The sequence below is a fragment of the Thermobia domestica genome, chromosome 12 (genome assembly GCF_964235325.1).
Source record: "Thermobia domestica chromosome 12, izTheDome1.hap1.1, whole genome shotgun sequence".
NCBI lineage: Eukaryota > Metazoa > Arthropoda > Insecta > Zygentoma > Lepismatidae > Thermobia > Thermobia domestica.
In genome coordinates this window covers 122,176,515-122,198,229 of record NC_137465.1, presented here as the reverse complement: position 1 = coordinate 122,198,229, position 21,715 = coordinate 122,176,515, and the positions used below count along the sequence as shown (strand labels likewise).

At 35.5% G+C, this 21,715-nt stretch overlaps 1 protein-coding gene across 2 annotated transcripts in view; it reads left to right on the top strand.

Moving 5' to 3' along the window:
• Positions 1-21,715, top strand: part of nAChRalpha1 (nicotinic acetylcholine receptor alpha1) — a 778,319-nt gene that overhangs the window by 743,040 nt on the left and 13,564 nt on the right. For both annotated transcript variants that reach the window (XM_081734054.1, XM_081734053.1), the window contains 2 exons: positions 12,347-12,527; positions 17,477-18,439. In XM_081734054.1, the coding sequence (XP_081590180.1) occupies positions 12,347-12,527; positions 17,477-18,439 (1,144 nt within the window). The remainder of the gene's footprint in view (positions 1-12,346; positions 12,528-17,476; positions 18,440-21,715) is intronic.

Here is a 21,715-nt window from a genome sequence, read left to right as displayed (position 1 = left end):
TATGTCTAACAGGAGGATAATTTCAGGTTTTGTTCTCTGAGGGGGATAAAGCAAGATTCTCCACCTATATAAGTAGAATTCCAAATTTTTCATTATTACTGAACTATACTACTGATTAATACGAGATATACATATTCAGAAAATAAGTTTCGAAAGTGACACGGGACGGCACGAGAAGTCCGAGCAGGAGGGACTAACCCAGAAGTAGAGAGGGAACATGTTGGTAGCCATACGTGATACGAGTGCAGTTGTGTAGTCAGTGGCGAGAGAACCGTAGTACGGTAAACGTGGCTCCGTGTATACAATGTCTCACTGACTGCGAGGTACGCACGGCAACCAGGTTTCCCTACGTTAAGAAGCTGTCAGTGTCAAAGATCCACAGCAGTTTTGTAGAATGTATGAACCAGATGTATGCAGGTATGGTCAGAAGATGATGCAGACAATTTACAACAGGCCTCACTAATGTCTACGACGAAAACCGCGATGTCCCACCAAGGCCAGTTGGGATGTCTTTGACCATGCCCCCTACAACCTTGACATCAAGCTCAGTGACTTCCTAATGTTCATCCACTTGAAACTATTTCTGGCCGCACAATGTTTCAACAGCGCAGGTTGTAGACGGTTGTGATACCCTGGTTCCAGCCCTGGTTCTTTGACACAGGCATATAAAAGCTGGTGTTGCGTTATGATAAATGCCTCAACAAGGATGGTGAGTATGGTCGAAAGTAGATTATGAATTACTAACTCTACAGTAGTAAAATCATTTTCTTCCCATGTTCATCTTTCATTTTACAGGCGATCGGAACTTACTTTTTGGATGCGCCTCGTATATATTAAACTCAGGGACAATTGTCCCTCAATTTCTCAATAACCCTACCGTGTCTGAGGTTAACACACGCAAGCAATATGATATTTAGATACGAATATACTCAGTAAAGGCAAGCGGTTAACTTACGTATACTGATAATTTTCAGAAGGTTTGTCAGGATCTATATATCTTCCAGAGTTCAGTATAGTTTTTCTTTCTTTCGAGTTGGTAATTGTAATTTATCGTTCCTATTCAACACCTAGATTATATCATACTACTTAACATGTAATCCTAATCACTATCGAGGTTTACGTGAAAAACTCAGAACTTCAGCCAGGATCACTAGTGTATATTTATGTTTATGGTACTATTAGTATTTCGTACTCATAGCGCATTAAATTCTTACTGACAAACAAATTTTATATGGAAATATAATTGAGAATTTATAGGAAAAGTTAATTTTTTTTTAATTTGTGATACAATTCTTCCCTCATTTAAATATTCTCTTGAAGAAGACACTTTTCATATAATTCCATTCATGCGTCATTCTACGTAAAATTCAACAAATTGTTTAAATATAACCCCGTCACAATTTATATTCTAAACTAGAGCTTCCCAAATTAGGTGCCACTACACCTTGGTGTGTCGCGTGGTAGCATCAATAGCGTCGCGAGATATTTTGTTAAAAACTCAAAATATTAAACAAATGAAGCACTTGAGATAAAATATTACTAAATTTCCTTCTAGTGAATTATATCATAACACTATTTCAGTTATTTCATAATATATAAACTCAGACGTTTGAAATCTGAATGTTTAAAGTACCATTTTACATATTTTGTTCAAAATTTAGAAAAAATATAAGTATGTTAATTTCAAAAGTAGCACGTGTACACTATGTAAAGGAGTTTGGTTTGATATTTTTCAATTAATATTGAAACCAGAAATGATATTAGAATTCTCTCCGTGATTCTTAGGATGCTTAATTGACCGTAGGAAACTGCTTTTTGCTGTCTGTTACCGTTTTTACTCTATAAAGACTAACGTAAAACCGAAAATGATTGATTTTTGCTACTTTTGGTTGTAGAGAGATTAGAATGGACATAGAACATATTCTTAGGATGCTAGATTGATTACAGAAAACCACCCCTCGCTGCCTATTACAGTTTTTATTCAATGGCGACCAACGTTGAAACCGGAAGTAATTGATTTCTGCCACTTTCGGCTTGAATATCGGTTAAGATAGATGGTCCCTATTCTAAGTCCGTTACATCAAAGTATTAAAAAACGTTTCTCCCTATCTCTTATCATTCTTGTTCTATATAAATTAGTATTAAAACCGGAAGTTGTAGTGGAATTACACCACTTCCGATTTGAGTAAAGAGTTACTCAATTTATTTTTAGGTCGCTTAATCGATTGCAGAAAACCACTTTTCGCTATCTATTCCCGTATTGCTATGTAGTGATAACGTAAAAACCGGAAATGTTTAATTTTTACCACTCAAGGTTTGAATATAGCGTCAATCAACGAAGCTGATTTTTACCTTTTAACCCTACACCTGACTAAATTTGTAGTTCTAGACATTTCCATCAAGTAGTTCTAGACATTTCTTAATTCCCGGACGGGCGGATGGACAGACAAGCAGGTTAAGTTCCAATTTTTAAAACTTGATGGAATCGCTTTTTTTATTTTGCTTGGCAATTTTTACTGTTTTTCTCTTACTTTGTCATTTTTCATTTCTCTGCGAGAGTGATTTTGCCGTAGAGTCATCGTTTAAAACACAAACATAACTTCAACCCTAGTAATTTCGAAACAAAACCAATATCTTGGTCGTCTAACGGAAAACAACCGATATTTTTCAATTGTGTTTTATTCATGCGGAAATTAAACAGTCTCCCTCATTCAATAGACCAAAAGTTTCAACTTGTGTTGACGAAAACTATATAATAGAATGTAGTATACTTCTCTCTTGCTAAAACTATAAAATCCCCCAAAAGTCAATAAGACTGCATAAAATACTGACTATTAAATTGAACCCACGTTATGCCGGTTAGACTAAAGGAGACGGTGATTATAGGAAATGAACGAAATGATGGAATGAAGAAGTGGGAGGAAACGGAAGAATCCCGAGAAAACCCACGAGCACGGTGTTTTTCCACCACAAGGTCCACACGGCGCGAGCTGAGATCGATACTCCAAGCACCGGAGGTGAACGCTCTACCACTGAACCACCGCGCCCCCTATTTTTTAAGATTTTTTTCTCTCGCTAAAACTATAAAATCTCCCCAAAAGTCAATAAGACTGCATAAAATACTATTAAATTGAACTAGCAATTAAAGACAAACATATTATGCTAACAGATAACAAAATATTTGTTAATTTTGTGGACACTTACAAAAAATAGAGCGTATTTACTTTTCAAAAAATGTTAAACTCATACGATAAATCTGGTAAAACACAAGTTTTCGGTATATAAAATATAAATATTTCATGTATAATGTTTCCCACGAGAAGAGAAATATTATCCCATCTCGTACCGTAAATTTTGTAGAAGTCTTGTCTTGTTTCGACTCTCAAAGATTCTTTCTCGTCTCGTCTCGTCTCACTTTGTAAGTTTTTTACAAAAGTTAAGCCCTGATTATTTTTCTTAATTTCTTTTACAAGTTTTGAGAATTCTTTTGCGTTACAAGTGGTCCACCAAGATCGTCACATAACAGCATTAAATCATATTTATCTTTGCTACTCTCATATTTATCGATACTTTTCATCTCGTTTCATGGGCAAAACTATCATTCAAGTTTAACAGATGTACTCACTTTTTATAAACAGAAGATATTCTAAACAGGTGCGACCACTTTCGCACGTGAAATAGACACGAAAATTCTTAATATTATGCGTTAGTATGAGTTAACGGAAGAAGAAATAAAAAAACACTAAAATAGGTTTTCTTTTATCGAGTAACGAAAAAATGTGAATTTCCTTGTGATTTTTTAGGTCTAAACACGATAGGATATAGGCGAGTGATTATCTCGGGCTCTACGCAATCAAGAAATCTCAGCAGACTTAAATTTCGACGCAGGGTTTAGTACCTCACCAAGATAATGATGTTACCTTTAACATATAGATCACAGCAGACTTCTTTCCAAATTCTTTCTTTTCTTGTAGTTGTTAAAGAGTCAATGTAAAATGACTTTTCGATTGTAACTGAAATCTGCTAATAAATAAATACATACTAGTGGTTCCGATATCTAAATAAATGTGGGGCTCGTTCATTTATGTGTGTCTCATTGTTAGATATCATCTACAAAAGCATGATGATAATTTTAAAACAAATACGGAGGGAACCTAGAAAACGTTAATATCCCGGACTCCCTCGGCCCCCAGGTTCGGAGCACATAGATGTTTTCCTTTTCTTTTAGCATTTCGTTCTGATAGCAAATAGCAGCGAATAGTATTCCTGTTATGATTGGAGAATAACTTTGTTTTATTTGAATTTGCTCGTAATGAGTTAGAAGAGACATGTTAAAACTTTGTTAAAACGTGTTACTAACCCAATCTAGTCCAGTGTAAGCAACAAAATTTTGCTACTATCCAGATGTCCAGTATGAGCGTACTGGAAACTTTTCTATCAAGAACTACAATTATTTTCCAGATTAAGCCGTGGTTTCCAGGAAAGTTACAGAAATGTAATAAGAAAAAACTCATATTATGAGAGGAAGCTTAGAAATGTTTGAAGACAGTTTTTTTTTTTTTAAATCAATTCTTGATTTACCAGTATAATCTTTTCAGATTGACGAAACCTATTCTTCCACAAATGACACAATAGAGTGATTTTATTTTGCGAATGGCCATTCTAATCCGTAATTCAATGCTGATAAATTCTTAATAAGTTGAAATAGAACGCATGTCCATCATTTTGTCATTAACAGCCTCATGAGATTACATGAGAAGGTATTAGGCTCGTGCGAATGAAATGTCCTTTAGATGTCTGCAGGGAAACCTACCTCAGTAGAACAACACAGGAATGGGAAAGGGTCACATGTCTAACGCTACAAACTCTGAATGCAACAGAAGTATCCAGAGAGTCGGGAGGAAATGCGTTGACATGCAGTGTCGTATGAAGTGCACCATGGAGTACACACAATTGCGACTTTTTGTGTGTGATTCAAACTGGGACATTCTGCACACCTAGCCAAAAAAGAAAACAATAACAGTGTATTAGGGCCAGGAGTGGATTCATCATTAGTTTATCAAATTTCATTCCAGTGACACAACATTAAAAAATTACCTTCGTTGGCACTGACCAACACCACATTCGAATGAGCTCCTCATTATCACAGTGGGAACAGAACCTCGAAAAAATGTTCGTGCGATTGAAGACGAGTTATTGATATATGATAATACCGTCGTTTGGCGGTTCCGTGTAATCGGTAAGGTGAAGAAATGGAGTCATTTTTCCACATAAGCTGACGCAGGCCAAGAAGAATCGCCGTTTTAGATGTGTGAAGCTCTCTGAGTGTATGCTTTTCCTGCATGGGATTGCCACTTCAGATGAAAAGTGAATCTGCTAAACCATTCGCAAGCAGTTCGGACAATAGTTGGATCGTGGTCAACGTCCAGAATGGTTTTCAAAACTCCAGAAGGTGTTGTTTCTGGTACGGTGGTCTATAGGAAGAATGAACCATAACGACTTTCTCCATCGAAGCGTAATCATCACTGGAGATCATTACAGCTGAACTTCATGAAAGTCACCATAAATGTGTTCGCAATCATCCAGCAATGATCAACAGACATGGTGTCCGGATACATTGCGCAAAGAACCAGGAATGATTTCAATGAATTGTAGTACAAAACACTTCTTCCCCCACCAGTGGCGTAGCACACTTTTGCGGGCTCCCCCGCAAAGTATAGAGAAGGGGCCCTAGTTGTAAAACCGAGAGAAGTAAGGTTGAAGTTCTACTTTATTCATCGCAAGACTTCGGGGCCCCCATACCTCGGGGCCCCCCCGCACTGCGGGGGTTGCGGGGGCAGCTGCTACGCCACTGTCCCCCACCGTACTTTCCCACTGATTACCATCTATTCCACCACCTCGATCACTTCTTGAGGGAGATCTTCCCTGATGACTGGACGATACCATGTGCAGTTGAGGATTTCTTCGCATCACAGACTACACACTTCTTTCGACACAGAACTCAATCGTTGGCAAAGTCATGGAAAAATATGTAATTGCAGACTGCGACTATTTTTGGTTAATCAGCTTTTCTTTTGTTTTATTTTTTGTATTTCGAAACGACTCTTCTGGAGCGGGCATTTAATTCGCATTAGCTTATTAATAATACATTGGTTATGTACAATGGCGTTCGGGCTTAAGCCCCCCTGAAATTTTATTTACTATATTAAAGTAAATGTAATATCTTGCAGAATTTCCACATTTTCAAGATTACAGTTGGCGAAACCCCCTTCCGAAATAAAATCGTAAATACGCCGCTGGTTATGTATCTGTTAAGAAACTGAAGAAGGTTATCATATATTTACTACCGCATATACGCATTTACAGTGACGTAATGTTAGAACTTTTGGTAAGTATACGCTCGACCGTATTCAAAAAAATAGTATATACTCATCCCAGTATCCGCTACTTCTTTAATAACTTTAAGAGAAGTATACTCTGGACTATAAAATGTTAGCACGGAGAGAATACATTTTATTTTGGACATAAACGGTAAAGAGGATTGAATTTGGATTTAAACGGCATCAAAAGTATCAGGTCATTTTCGATCATATATATATATATATATATATATATATATATATATATATATATATATATTCTCCCCAAGTTGCGGGGCTGAATTTGGATTTAAACGGCATCAAAAGTGTCTCTGTTCATCATCGGAACCCAGTTTCTAGAAACACCGAAAAACTGACATTTTGTTTTATCTCCGAAACCGGTTTCGGGTTTTTGAAAAACTGCTTGACCTTACCACACTGTAGCACGTATCGATTGCCCGTAGCACGCAAAATAGTACTAAATCCATTAGCTTCGTGAATGGCACGAAGGGCAAAAGAAATTAAGCAACGAATTCATCCACAACACCAAAGATGTTGAGTGGAAGAAAAGTATACCTAAATCTCATATATCGTCGCATGAGAACCAGAAGGACGTAACTCCATTTTCGTAGGTTTACAGGCGAGGAGACAAAAATATTATTTTCTTAGAAAGATGTGTCTTTAATAAGATGGTAATTGAACTACATTACAACAGATGATCGACAAGGAGAACAGATGGCGTTCTGTTCTATTTATACCAAGTGGGGCTTTCAAGATTATGTTCAAACATGAGGAAAACGAAAACCGCATTTTTGGAGTTACGTTCCTTTGGTTCTCATGCGAAGATGAAAAGACTAAACAAAAGAATTGCACTTTTTGGTGGTGTTGTTGTAAAGTTATGAATTTCACAGGAAATATACTAAAATTTTAATTAAGTTTCTCACTTGAAAACTATAAGTGCTTAACATAAACCTCTTAATTAGTTGATCATTATATTGCGAAAGAGAAATCTCAAGTGCCTTCCGTCATCTCATGGTAATTAAAATAGGATTACAGAGTGGAATTATATATTGGTTTATAATCACTCTTGAATCGTAACAACGGAGGTCATTGCTTAATGAAGGGAAGTTTTAGATGAAAAGTACAGACTTAATACAATATGAGAAGTATACTTAATCTCCCATATTAACACTCCATTCGCTGTTTGATAAAGCAACAGAGACATGTTTAAAGCTACGGGCCACATTGAGATAGTGTTGAAGCCAGTTGCCATGTAAAAACAATTCTAAAATTCCATGCCTTCTACAAAGTCCTTGTTATCAAGTTAAATTCCACGTAGGCGTTCCCGGGGCCTCTGTAGATTAAAAATGAAAGACTAATAGCGGTAGAAATGAGAACGAAATTAATGAGAAGTTGCTATGCGCACTTCTTATAGAAGTTTGAAAAAAATATTAAATACAAGGGTTCTTACGCGTATCGTCAAGAACGTACTTTTTAAGAACGTACACAATAATGATCTTACACTGAGAAAAAATTGTAGTTGGCATATTTAAAAAAGGTAGGTTACATGCGTAATTCCCGTAGTTTTTGGACTTAATGTACAGCAGGCGTATAACTGAAAATGTATGTTTTATTAAACTTCCCCTATAAATGTTCCATCTATACGTACTTTCCGTATAAAACAATATAGGCGGTCAGAATCTCGCATACAAATAGATTGTATATAATATATAGCTGAGGGATGTAACATAAGTATATGCATATGATATACGGAAAACTGTTAGGTGTGAAACACGCTGCAACGGCATGATGTGACATCTAAGGGCAGTGCCAATGTAGCATAGGGATAACGTATGCTCCATACTGATTTATGTAGTAAGCAAGAGGATACCGTATATTTATACAATATACCGCTGTCCGGAGAACGAACTTTTCTCAGTGTAGAGTCGTTCAGTTACATCCAATATGTTAAGTTATCCAAATCTATCAAAGATGTTCGAACGGGAATGGCTGAACGAAGAAATTTCTGTTTCAAGTCCGTAATGTACCTGCACTACATTTTTCATGTGTAATATACAGGGTTTTTCAAAACAAAATAGAGAACATTTGGGAGGTGATTCCTGACACCAAGACGAAAGGTATAGACTAAACTGAATGTAGAAATGCATTCTTTCGGCGCTATGACCAGCTAAAAATTTGTCAGTGAAGAAAATGCAATTCCAAGCAGTAGCAGCGTAAAAGATGGCTTCGGTTTTCCTATCCCCAGGTCTCACCCTCTGAGGGAACCCTGCTAGAAACTGGCGCATACGATCAATTTCTGGTTAATTAATGGAAGATCTCAATGGTGGTTTGTGATGCAATATTGAGTCATACTCATATATCGTTCTTTGCACGAACTGTAATAGTGCAGAAGGATTTTACTTTTTTATTTATTTATTTGATCATAACATCATATTAAATATTAAATACTGGACATCAGCAGTAATTGTTTATGGTAAAGCTAGGTACGTATAAACATTTTGTATTCTTTAGATTACTTAGAGTTACTAGTTTTACAGATGGTGTACCAGTATTATTCTTTGATCACTAAAGATGAAGCGTCAATATCCCATTGGAGCAGGAAAACGGAAAAGGAAAAAGCTGATATACAGAAAGAAACACCTAAAGCTTCCAGAACGTTTATGAAAATATATCTCACGAGTACACCCAGTTCAAAATGCAGTTAGTTAGCAGCAGATGTAATAAACCCGAACATATGCAAGAGAACAATTATGAAACCATTGCTTCGGCAAATTTAAAATCTCTTTCGATATATTTGGATTCAAGTAGTGAGATCAGGATGAGCCTTCGCCCATGACGAATTTATCATATGATGACAAAGTCTTGTCAGAGTTAGTAGATACGGACTACCAACTGATGGAAATTACGGTACCGAAAAAGAATCCACTTACCGAGAAGCTAGTAACAATCAGTACATTCTAAATGTTGCATTTTATGATATTGCTTGCTGGAAGTTCCCAATTTTTCATACGTTTAGCCAATTAAGGGTTGAGATCAGTGCAAGAGAATTACAGAATAAAGACATTTTTATAAGGTAATTCAGAGCATTTTCTTTCGAAAGACTGGTTCAAGAAAAATTTAGAAATTGATACAAGATCTCCATAGTTTGGCTGTGCTACTCCCGATATAAGCAAGCGTTGTTTTATTGCTGTTGCATCATATTCTTTAATGAAAGAATGAAAGGAACAGTTTTTGTACAGCTAACTGTATTTCAAATTGGAGAAAGTTGAATCCATGAATTCAGGACTATAAAAACAGCTCTAATCATCGGTCAGCTTCTTGGAAATGATAAAAAAATCCATAGATCGTCGCATGAACAAATGTGAACTGATCGACGATAATCTGCAAAGACAAATAAAATTCTCGGCCAAAGATGGAGAGAACATATTTTAAAATGCATAATCTCAGTAATTCTATTACATGCAGAATTGAAGCTTCCTTTTTGCGGGAACATAGAGCCTATAACTGAAAACCCGAATCCGGGAAGTAGCCTCGCGTAGTGTAGTCGTTAACGCTCTCGCCTTCGATGCGAGCGAGTCCCGGGTTTGATTCCCAGTGGGCACTCGGTCGAAAAGTGTAAAAAAGCTTTTTTCATGGCAACCATCTCGAATGAGGTTTTCCTGAGTTTTCCTCATTCACACCAGGCAAATGCCGGAGTGGTACCTAACTTATAGGTCCCAGGCCGCTTCCTTCCTTCCCCTTCCCCGGATAGCGTGCTTGCCGAGGGACGTCATCCCTCATACGTGACGGGCTAAATGGCCATAGATGCCGAAAGCCCAGAAATCTCATTCCTAGATCCTTTCTCAAATAAAGTTTCTGTTGAAGTTTGATCCGATCATGAAACTACTTAGGGACGTTCAGAACACAAGAGAATCAGGTTCAATTACTAAATTTATGAGAAGAAAAGACTTAAAGTTTGTATGGTACGCTTAAATACATGGAAAAGTTAACATTTTTCTTACATTATAAGTTATTTACAATATCTGGATATAAATCTTTTAAGCTCTGAAGGAAGTTTCAAGCAGAGATCTTCGAAATGACCAAAAGTGAACTTGATTTCTTTGTACATTAAATGTGCCATATCGATTGAATAACACGAAGAATGGAGAACAAAGAACTTTGTATTATTTTTCTCATGACACTCAAAATTAACTAAATTAACATTCTTGGAAAAAAAAGTTCGCCAAGATATGGATGAAGCTCTGAAAAGCGCGAAATATTTTCGTGTTATATTCAGTTTCTGTTTGTTCTCATGTGGAACAATTATTGAAACTTACTCAGTTTGTGAAGATATAGCGAAACTCAGTTAAAATTCGTGAAACTCTTACTGACTTCATTGCTACTGAAAGACTGCTATCATTTATGCTGACATATTAAATGAACTTCAGCGTAGTGGACGTGATATCCAAGATTGTAAAGGTCAAGTGTATGACATGAGGTCACAATGACTGATCAAAATTCTGGAATTCAAACTTTGGTGCGGAATGTAAATCCTTCTGCCGTATTCATTCCGTGTAACAATCACTCATTGAATTTTGCTGGCATACATGCTGCGCACATTAACATTCTAGCAGTCACTTTCCTTAAGGCAATAAAACGTTTGCTTGTCTTCTATCTACTCATCGGTAGTGTTCTTCAAAAGTACGTCAGAATTACTCTGAAATCCGAAAGTGATACTCGATGGAGTTCAAAAGCAGAAGCTCTGAAGGTACTTTAGTCAACTGGATCAGGTTGTTAATGCACTGGAAGAACTGTGTGACACTTCGACTGAAACATTTGATACCCAAGGAGATGTAGGTCTTCAACATAATTCATTTAACTTCATTGCTAGCTTAATTTCTGGTCTGAAGTACTCCAATATATTGACAGTATCCAATGTGTTTGCAATTTGAGGATATGAATTCACATAATCTATCTTATCCAGTTAGAAAGTACAATAAACATAATTGATACTTGAAGTCTCAATCTGCCAGAACATGACTAACATGCAGCAGAAAAAAGTGCAAACAATGGAGCATTGTAACAGTGGGAGCACATTGTAGGAGATGCATACCTGGAGAAGCAAATGACGATTGATGTAAAATCCCTTAAGACCACCACTCTTTGTAGAACATTGAAAAATCTTCACTACTAAATAACTAACGTAACTATGCGCTAGGTTTATAGCTATACATCTAGGTTTCTCAACCTGTGGTAGGCGTACCACTGGTGGTACGCGAGCCGCTTTTGGTAGTACGTACTGCTTATGATCGTGTCAATAATTAATATGTGTTGATGATACTCCTGTAGAAAAGATTGAGAATCCCTGCTATACAATATTGTGGTGCGCATTGCGTCATCACAACACTCATGTAGCAACATAGTCAAATCCAATCGAACGGTTTGTATCCAAATTCATTGTCTAATTGTATATGTTTTAATTAAATTTTGAATTCCAAATTGTTTACTTTTATATAATAAAAATGTGTATGAATCAACGTTGAACAAAGCAAGAAAAACGATCACTGGGTAAATGCTCTATGCATTAAAAACTATCGCGTCACTAGCATATAAGATAGTTTTTAGAATACCCACTTGTCACGACGAGTCAAGTTTGTGATTCTTGTCTCTCCCGATCCAACAAGAGATTTTGATTCGACTTCTTAATAGGAATTTCACTTATTATTACTTTCTTGAATTATTAACGACTGAATACCAATAACAAAATATATCACTGTAACAACAATCAATAGTATACTGTATCAAATATTAGCAAAATTACGGAATTAAAATTCACTGAAATTCCATTTAAATGTTCAATATATATATATATATATTTCTGTAAAGATAAACTTTTTCTGTCCATAGCTATGAAGTTATCAAGAGCATTCTGCATGGAAATATGATATTTAGGGGGAACTAATCAATGTCCTCTTTTTACATTTCAGTGCTGACGGCAATTATGAGGTAACCATCATGACAAAAGCTATATTGAATCATACAGGGAAAGTGACATGGAAGCCGCCGGCAATTTACAAATCTTTCTGTGAAATTGATGTCGAATATTTCCCATTCGACGAACAAACGTGCTTTATGAAGTTTGGATCATGGACGTATGATGGTTACATGGTAAGATTATTTTCAACTAATTGCACTAGGATTATGTTACCTTGACTTTATCTATCGTTGCCTAGTAGAAATCCCTAAATAAGTACAATAGAGATCAACTGTACGAAGCTTACATTTTGAACAAGTATTCCTAATTAGTTGTAGTTTATTTGCATGAAATTTCATATTGCAATAGTTATTAGAATTTGTCTCAAAGCGACGTACATATACTCCAATGCTTTGTGATTGTGATCATTCAGACATACTACAAGAATTGTGACGGGCCAAGAGAAAAATATTCGGAACCCACTAAAATCTTGGCTTCCGTTTATCCTTTCACTTTCACGGATGCCACGCACCAAAGGAGGTAGTTGAAAATTTTAGCAGGCATTTTCTGTAAATTTTTAAATAAAAAAATATGGGATTGTACAGAGCGCCAATCGTAAAGATATTTTCAATATATGACGATCGTCTACAAAAAGAATATATATATATATTGTTAACCCCCTTGCGTGTGCCTTTAATTTTGGGATATTGTAGCTTAGTTACGCAGGAAGATTGTCCTCTGGACATTATTTGAAATGCTCAGGAAATTTTAAACTCAACATACAGATTAGAACGGGGAAATGCTAATAACAACTTAGGTGTTTAATTGTGATAATTTATGTATTTAAATTTTTTGATCATTGTTAAGTGTAAAATGTGTATGTGAATGTAGCGGATATGTAAAACAAGAGTTAGATTATAACCTAATAAATTTTGGCAACTTTTTACTTGATAACAGGCTAGATGGGAACACATACTTTGTTTTTTTTATGATGATGAAGAGCTTGTTCTCTGTTGTATGCTGGCCTGGATGGGATTTGTAGACTAATGATGGTTAGACCTTAAACTTGGTATTGCCATTTACTGTTAGAGTAATATCTGTTAACTTTTAATTGAATAATACTTGATGCCTTTTTTAGTTTTTTTGGTTTTTTGTACTATACTTTGATACCTCTTTCCTTTTATTGTTTTTACCTTTTATCCCAATTCCTTGAAACATGGCCTTTTTATTTTATTTTTTCCGCTGATGAAACTGCTACATCATCCATTGACATTTTTTAGTGTTTGCCCATCTCATTGCCAAAACTTGTGTTTCTGCAATGTCATTAAGTGATTGAAATTTCCAGACACTTACATTTGCAATTTGTCTATTTTGACATATCCCAAAATTATGTATTTTTGTTGACTAACATTTTACAAAATTTTTTACATTGCATGTTTGTTGTTTGTTGTTTTCGTTATCATAACATTACTATATTTTACTGATGTTTGTTTTATTTTTACTAAATCCAAATAAACAAAACAAAGTGTTTGACACAATTTTAAAGTAAACTTAACCTATATTTTAATTTTGTAATAATTTTTATCCATTTTTTTTATTTAATTTTAATTATAATTATTCCGTTCAATACGGACGTATTGACAATTTACAATATATATATATATAAGGGCAATTCCAAAAGTAAGATCTCCAAAGCGCTGTGGACGAAGGAAAGGTGTTCATGCAGCTGTTGGTAACACTACTGTTTCCTTGTGTCCCTACATGCAAATATGCCTGCGCACACCTCAGTCTTCGCTTGGCAATCGTTTGTAATGGATTTCACCTTTGGAGCTGCCGCCAAGTGCAAAGGTCGCGTAGTTATTTGTTTTTTTTTAACGCAAAGGCGTTAAACCAATTGAAATTCATCGTCAATTTATGGAAGTGTATGACAAGTAGTGCGTAATTGTCAGAAACGTACGCAAGTAGTGTAGGGAGTTTGCAGCTGGTCGTACGAAAATTCACGACGAACAGAGGAGCGGGAGACAGTCAATTTCCGACGAGACAGTTGCGACAGTTGAGCAGACAAATGACTAGTCGCTGTTTTCTATCAATATAATAGAAATATCTAAAAAAAAATACTTAACTTACCAGACTGATATGGCGTTGGATTATCTTTTGCACTAACAAGGAAAGTACTTGGGCTCGAACGGGCGAATTCGCACAAAAAATGAAAATATGTGTAATGATAGCATCCCGAAAGCAAACAATAATGTCCGTTTTTCTGCAAAATGCTGTAAACGTCCGCAAGAGCAGGGCACAGTAGAGCATGAAGTCTGACCCCGGACTATTTTTGCAGAAAAGGATTGGGTGGATGGAAAAATTGGCAAACATCTATTCCATTATTTGTAGGAGTGCACACATTTTGAATGAAAAAGTTGTGTCCCAGGGTCCCCCGGAGGGTCCCAGACAGGGTCCAACCAAAAGTTTCAAATGGTAAGGCGGCCAAGTAGCATATCGTTGGAAAGGTAATGTGAAAAGAAACAAGATGTATCAAGTCCCGAGTCTCTACGCTCACCCTGTACAGAATGGTAGGCAGTCAAAATGTCAACACAGTTGTCATGAAAGAGTCTAACCACTATTTTGCATGAAGTGTGCATACAAACTCGGGACTTGTTGCACCTTGTTTCTTTTCACAATACCTTTCAAACGATATACTACTTGACCCCCTTTACCATTTGAAAATTGTGAATTGGTCTCTTCTAGAACCCTCCGGGGGACCCTGGGATAACTTTTTCATCCAAATGTGTACCACTAACAATAATGGGATACGTTTGCGCCGATTTTTCCATCCACCCAACCGTTTCCGCAAAATTAGCCCGGGGTCAGACTTTATAGACGGCCTGTAATTATGGCACGTGCTCTACTTTACCATGCTCTTACGGACGTTTACATTATCTTGCAAAAAAAAAAAAAAAAACTGACACCACTGTTTGCTTCCGGGGTGCTAATATTACACAAGTTTTCCTTTTTGTAAGTTTCCACCGGTTCGAGCCCAAGTACTTTCCTTGTTAGAAAAATTCTGACGCGACGTGGAACAGAGTCTTAAACGGTAGCAGGTGGAATAATATTACACTATTCCGCATGCAACGCGCCACTCAATTCCGTTAGAAGTAATGGAGGTGAAAATCTACGCCGGATTCGCATCTCCAAAGCTGACAATAGATGTTCAATTATATTCAAGTCCGGAGATGGGAAAGGTTAGGGTTTTTAATTTAAGTATTTTTAAGTAACAAATCATAGTTGAAAGGAACAGTTTTAGTAGTGTATCTAGTTTCATTAGGTAACTGAGCTATAGCTTATCTTTAAGCAAAATATTTGGACAATATACTGCAAATAAATTAGGTTAAAGTTAGCAAAGTACATTGTCATCGTCAATATCTACTATCATGCATTGCAAAACATTACGGTCAATTATTAATTGTGAACCATCAACAATATATATATCCACTAGCATTAAGTGCGTAGGTAATTTCGTAAGGAGTCGACAACACTTTCCGATTCAAAGGTCAGTTTACTCGTATGTTAAATGCTGAAGGATACAAGTGTGTTATAATGCATCAAATTGTCATATCAGAGAGAAAATAATGTTTCTCATTGTTTAGTTTGGAAACAATAATATTATTTTTAAATTTAAAGAATTTGAGAAATTGTGAATCTCACAAAAACTGGTTACGGTCAGATTCGTTCTCAACATTGCGCTAGAATACACTATGTTTTAAAATCAGTTTATATTTGGACACATTTTTAATTTTTGGTGTTTATTTTTTATGTGAATTTATTTTATATATACTTTGAAAACAATTCATTCAGTATCATAACAATAGTGTGTTAAATCAATATTTAACTATGGAAAACTTTGTACGGAATCATGTAATTCTGTTTAACCGTGACAATTTAGTTTTGCAGTAAACTATAAACTGCAGTAAACAATTGCTATATTAGACAATTGCTTATAAAACAATTCCTACATTCTAGTGATGTGGCTGACCAAGATTTAATAGTAGTGACTATAGTTGCGTGTATGTGAAGATAAAAAGCTGCTACGATTTCTTTGACATTTGGTAATTAAAAAGTTTATGTATCCTTAAGCCATGACTAACATAATTGTTTCTGTGTTTGACTAGAGTTTACTAAGGCTATAACAAAAGCAAAATTACAGTTTGAAGTAGAATCAGTTAGGATCGTTTTCTACCACAATTGTACTATAAAATTTGAAAACAATTCCTGCTAAAACTACTTATACCACCGTCCAATATTGTAGAGATTTCTAGTGATGCTGAGCCCAGTCCTAATTACGTTATTTCTCATTTATTTTAGGAACATTTGTTGTCCTTCATTTTAAGAATGTTTCGCAAGGATATTAGTTTAGATCTCATGTCTTTTCAAACTTCTGCACATAGTCCTCGACTGAACGTGGACATTACTGGTATGAATATTATCTTCGAAATGTAGCTTCTCGACATCTTTCTTCCATTGTTGATTTTCAGACAGCATATTAACATTGAACTCATACTACTCATACTGTGTGTGAGTTCAGGTTTTTTAACGTTCTGCAGATCTCTAGGTTACGATCAAATTCACAATCGAAAATGATTCACGTATACAGAAAAATAAAACTACGTCATTACACTTTGATACACGAATTTCATGCAATCTAGTAACAATTTTCACAACTAATGGAAAAGAGAAAGGGTAGGGTATGCATGGATTTAGTAATGATATACAATTTTTCAGTAGTTTTGTTCCTAGATGCTAAATTGGTTAATAATACCTTCTGAAGTGATAGTGACAAGCACTGCAATAGTAAATAGTGTGAAATTCATGTTATGTTGCTTCGTCCTTTAATTTTAGGGTCGAGAGTAAATACAGGTGTTTTTTTTAAAAGGAAGAAACAGTAAGAATCTATGGTTGAAGGGTCAATCTTATAACATATGAAAGTTATTATTAGTTATTTTTCTCATATGAGAATAATTTGCTTCCAAAGCAGGTACTCTGTGATAAGTTAAAAATATATCTAGAAAACATAAATAAGCATTTGTGTGTATATGTAGTATCAGGTTTCGATATTCTGTATACGCTTCATATTATTCTCGTTTGTTTACAGGTTGATTTGCAACACATTTCCCAAAAGCCAGATTCAGATGTGATAGATGTTGGTATCGATCTCCAAGACTACTACTTGAGTGTGGAGTGGGATATCATGCGAGTCCCCGCTGTTAGAAATGAGAAGTTCTACAGTTGCTGCGAAGAACCTTACCCTGATATAAAATTCAATATCACGCTTCGACGAAAGACTCTGTTCTATACAGTGAACCTCATCATCCCGTGTGTCGGCATCTCCTTCTTATCCGTGTTGGTTTTCTATTTGCCATCAGACTCTGGAGAGAAGGTCTCACTATGTATATCCATCCTCCTCTCCCTCACTGTGTTCTTTCTCCTGTTGGCCGAAATTATTCCACCAACATCGATAACAGTGCCATTGTTGGGCAAATATCTTCTCTTTACAATGGTGTTGGTGACATTATCCGTTGTAGTGACTATTGCAGTGCTCAATGTCAATTTCCGTTCTCCTGTGACTCACAGAATGGCGCCTTGGGTTCGCAAACTGTTTATTCAGGTGCTACCAAAAATACTCTGTATGGAGAGGCCACAACAAGATGATGATGATGAGGGTGGTGCGGGGGCTACTGGGGAAGGTAGTGGCGATGGGATAGTGGCAATTTCCGGAAACGGTGTCGCTAAAGCTGGCGTTACTCCTTCTGGTGCTGGTGTTTTTGGAATTCCAGAGCTCAGAAGCTTCGGAAGTTGTGATAAGGGGTTCAGTATGGACTATGATAATATTCCTGGTCTTCCTTCTTCCCATTTTGATAGTCGATTTGACGGAGGATCCTTCGAAGAAGGACTTTCTTTACCTCTCCCTGGTGCCGAGGATGACATTTTGAGGCACGAGTTTGCCGATGATGGAAGTCCCACTCTAGAAAAACGATTTTCTCAAGAGATAGGAGTGGCTATCCGAGAGGCTAGATTCATTGCTCAACATATGAAGAACAAGGATAAGTTCGAAAATGTAAGTATGGGGCTGTGATTCATATTAATATTTGAGGTTAACATGTAGGCAAAATTAGTCACGTTTGGACAATGGCAGCTCGTGATGGAAATCATATCGGTAAAAAATAGTGTTATCTCTTCAAACTAACAGTAAAAGAGGGAAACTTAATTTTTTAACGTTATGACTTCACTCATGAACCACTAGCGCATCGAGTAAAGTTTTTCTGGTGCATTCATGTTCAAAATTAAGGCTCTTTCCTGACTCTCACCATTTAAAAAAAAAGTTTGAGAATAACGTAGAGGTATTGAAGTTTGCTAGGAATTTATAAGGTGAGCCATTTAATATCTACAGAATATTATTGAATGAAATAATAGATAGTAACAAGTCAGTCAGTTTTATAGCTATAAATCTGTGAATGACGTTTATAATTAAACTTCAAATTCCTTCATTATACAAAAGATTTAAAAACTACGGTTTTTGAGAACATTTATAGCATTTTATAAATTTGAAAAGACCTAATGATCAGTTATTTACAAAAGCTCAGAAAAAGAAATGTGCAACGTATCAAAAAGTCTTAATTATTCTTGACGACAATGAAAATACTACAAATGATTTATTATCTCATTTTATTAAACGTAAACTTTAGAATTTCTGAATATTCTGAAACAAACACCCTTCCTTGTCCACGTGTGATTAAATTTGTTAATTAAAATGTAGTACACCTTATTTCAACGTTGAGAGATAACTTATGCAAAATCAAATAAATATTCATCTCAAATTCTTCGAGAAAGAAAATTACTTAGGAAATACAAGTACACTTCTGCCTCAATTAAAACCACGATTGATCTACAAATAACTTGAGTAATTCAAAAGTTTTGCGAACTTTCCAATCAAATTTGTAGAGCGATTCTTTGCTGGACAATAATATAATAAGGCATGAATTTATCGTTATAAGGAAGAGCAAAGACAAGAATACCACAAGGATACGAAACCATGGATTGCCTTAGATTACTTAATGGTGTAACATTATACTTCAGAATATTACACCTTGTGTAATAGAGTGATTTGAGACTCTTCTAATTTTTGTCTATATTCATTCGACTGGAGGTGTGACATTACCCCAAGAGCAGTATCAGCAGAATCAATCCAAATTATTATAATTATTTCTGTCTCTAAGTTCGCTTTATTTATGGGACAAACTCGTGTTTCTTCTGACAAGTGGTTAAGTATTTCAGAGAGCGTATAATTGTTAGAAGGTTCCAAGTTAAACAGTTTGGCGAATTATATAGTCCTACTATTTATTTCTGCTGCGATAAACTTTCAGCTTTCTTAAGCTATAGTGTTACACAGTTTTAAGTCATTAGTTTACTTCTTTAATATGTTTTCTATACCACCATCAGATACTTCGTATTTATAGTAGACTGAAATTCTTTCTTTTGTAATTTAAGAGCTTGAATTATACTTAAAAGTGATCTTTGTACCCTACACCAAATTCAACTGGTAATAGCAGGAATCGTTCCAACGTATATATTGTAACTGCATTAATGAATGGAAGAACAATACTCGCCCAAAATATTGTCGTAGTTAATGTCAAAAGTAATTCTTGAATGTATATAACAGCGCATTATTGTTATAATACTTTTCAAGTTAGTATGTAATTTAAAATTGAATTTCAATGTGTAGAACAGTGTAACAATTTTCGTATTGAAATATTCATGAAGTGTAATTTTGGACTAGTATTGTTCTTCCACTCACTGATTCAATTAGGAACAGTCTGTCGTATTCCTATTTCTAGATTATATATATATATATATATATATATATATATATATATATATATATATATATATATATATATATATATATGTGTGTGTGTGTGTGTGTGTGTGTGTGTGTGTTTGTGTGTGCCACGATTCAATAGCTTCCTCCCTTCAGTAAATGAGGTTTCTATTTCCATTAGATAACAATGTATATGCATATAGCACATAGCACATAGCACAAATAGATATTTGCTACAATCGTTTAACTAATTACAAAATGCTTTACAAATATTCTCAAATGCATATAGGTTTAATAATGGAGTAAATGAAATGCTTGAAAGGTACAATATAGAAATATTACAATGTATGAGTGTGGTCACTAGCCTGGAAAATAGGATATGTCGTATAATGTCGGAAAATTGATTTTACTTCGTTACTAATTGCCTAATTTATTCAATTGGCAGCTAAATTGCCTAATATAATATAGTTTACAAGATATTTATGACAAGCTTGACGTTTAAACTATGGTTGAACATGGTACTTCTTTCCCAATGAAAATTACATAACTATGCACAAATTGACTTTATCTTAACTAAAATTAATATCTTGGATGTATATACATAACGGATAATTCTTATGTACATTATTAGATTTTAGAATACGAAGAACAAAGACTCATTCCACAACTACAAAAACATTCCATTGAAGTCTGTCCTGGTCCATTCAATCCTATTAGGATGTTTATAACATATAACACAATCTTCAGCTTTCTTCCTATCTTTTTCTTGCTCTATTCAACAATATCTTTCCCAAATAATTTCCGAGTAAATTTACAAACCTACGTTTCCAACGTGCTTTTCCCATAACATCTTTTTAGCGATCTCTTCATTTGATTGCTTTTTGTATTATATTTTGTAGTGTATAACTCTTGCTCGGTTCTTTACGATTCAATTTGCTCCAAGTATTACTTTGAATATTTTAATCTCAGCCATTGTACCAGCAAATACGACGTTAAAAAATTTTGGCTTTTCTTAATATTTTAACTTTAATTTCTTTGTTATTAGCCTCTACGAGGAAAGAAAGTGCATGAGATATTTCGTTTATTTTCCGCCAGGAATTTAGTAGTAGTTATCCCTTCTTAAGTTTCTTCTTATTTGTTACCTACAGTTTGTTAATAGCGAACTATTGATTTAACTAAGTCCTTCTCAATCGTCTAGTGGATAGCATACGTGCCACTGATGCACGAGATCCTAGGTTCAATCCCGGTGAGAGATCATCGGACGCAAGTACAATGGTTTGGCTCTTCTTTGAACTGTGGATCTAAAATTTATCATTTTGACACGGAGCTCACTTGAGCTCCGCAGACCCAGTCTAACTATCCTCAAAGAGTTTCGTGCTCACTAATTTCAATGAAGCCCATGGTATCTCAGACTTCTACTCATTGGGTCCTGCACTTGCTCGAAACAGAAACAGAAAGATACTTTTGGGTACTGGTCTGCAAATCTGGCAGCACCTGGACTCAGACCTCTATCTA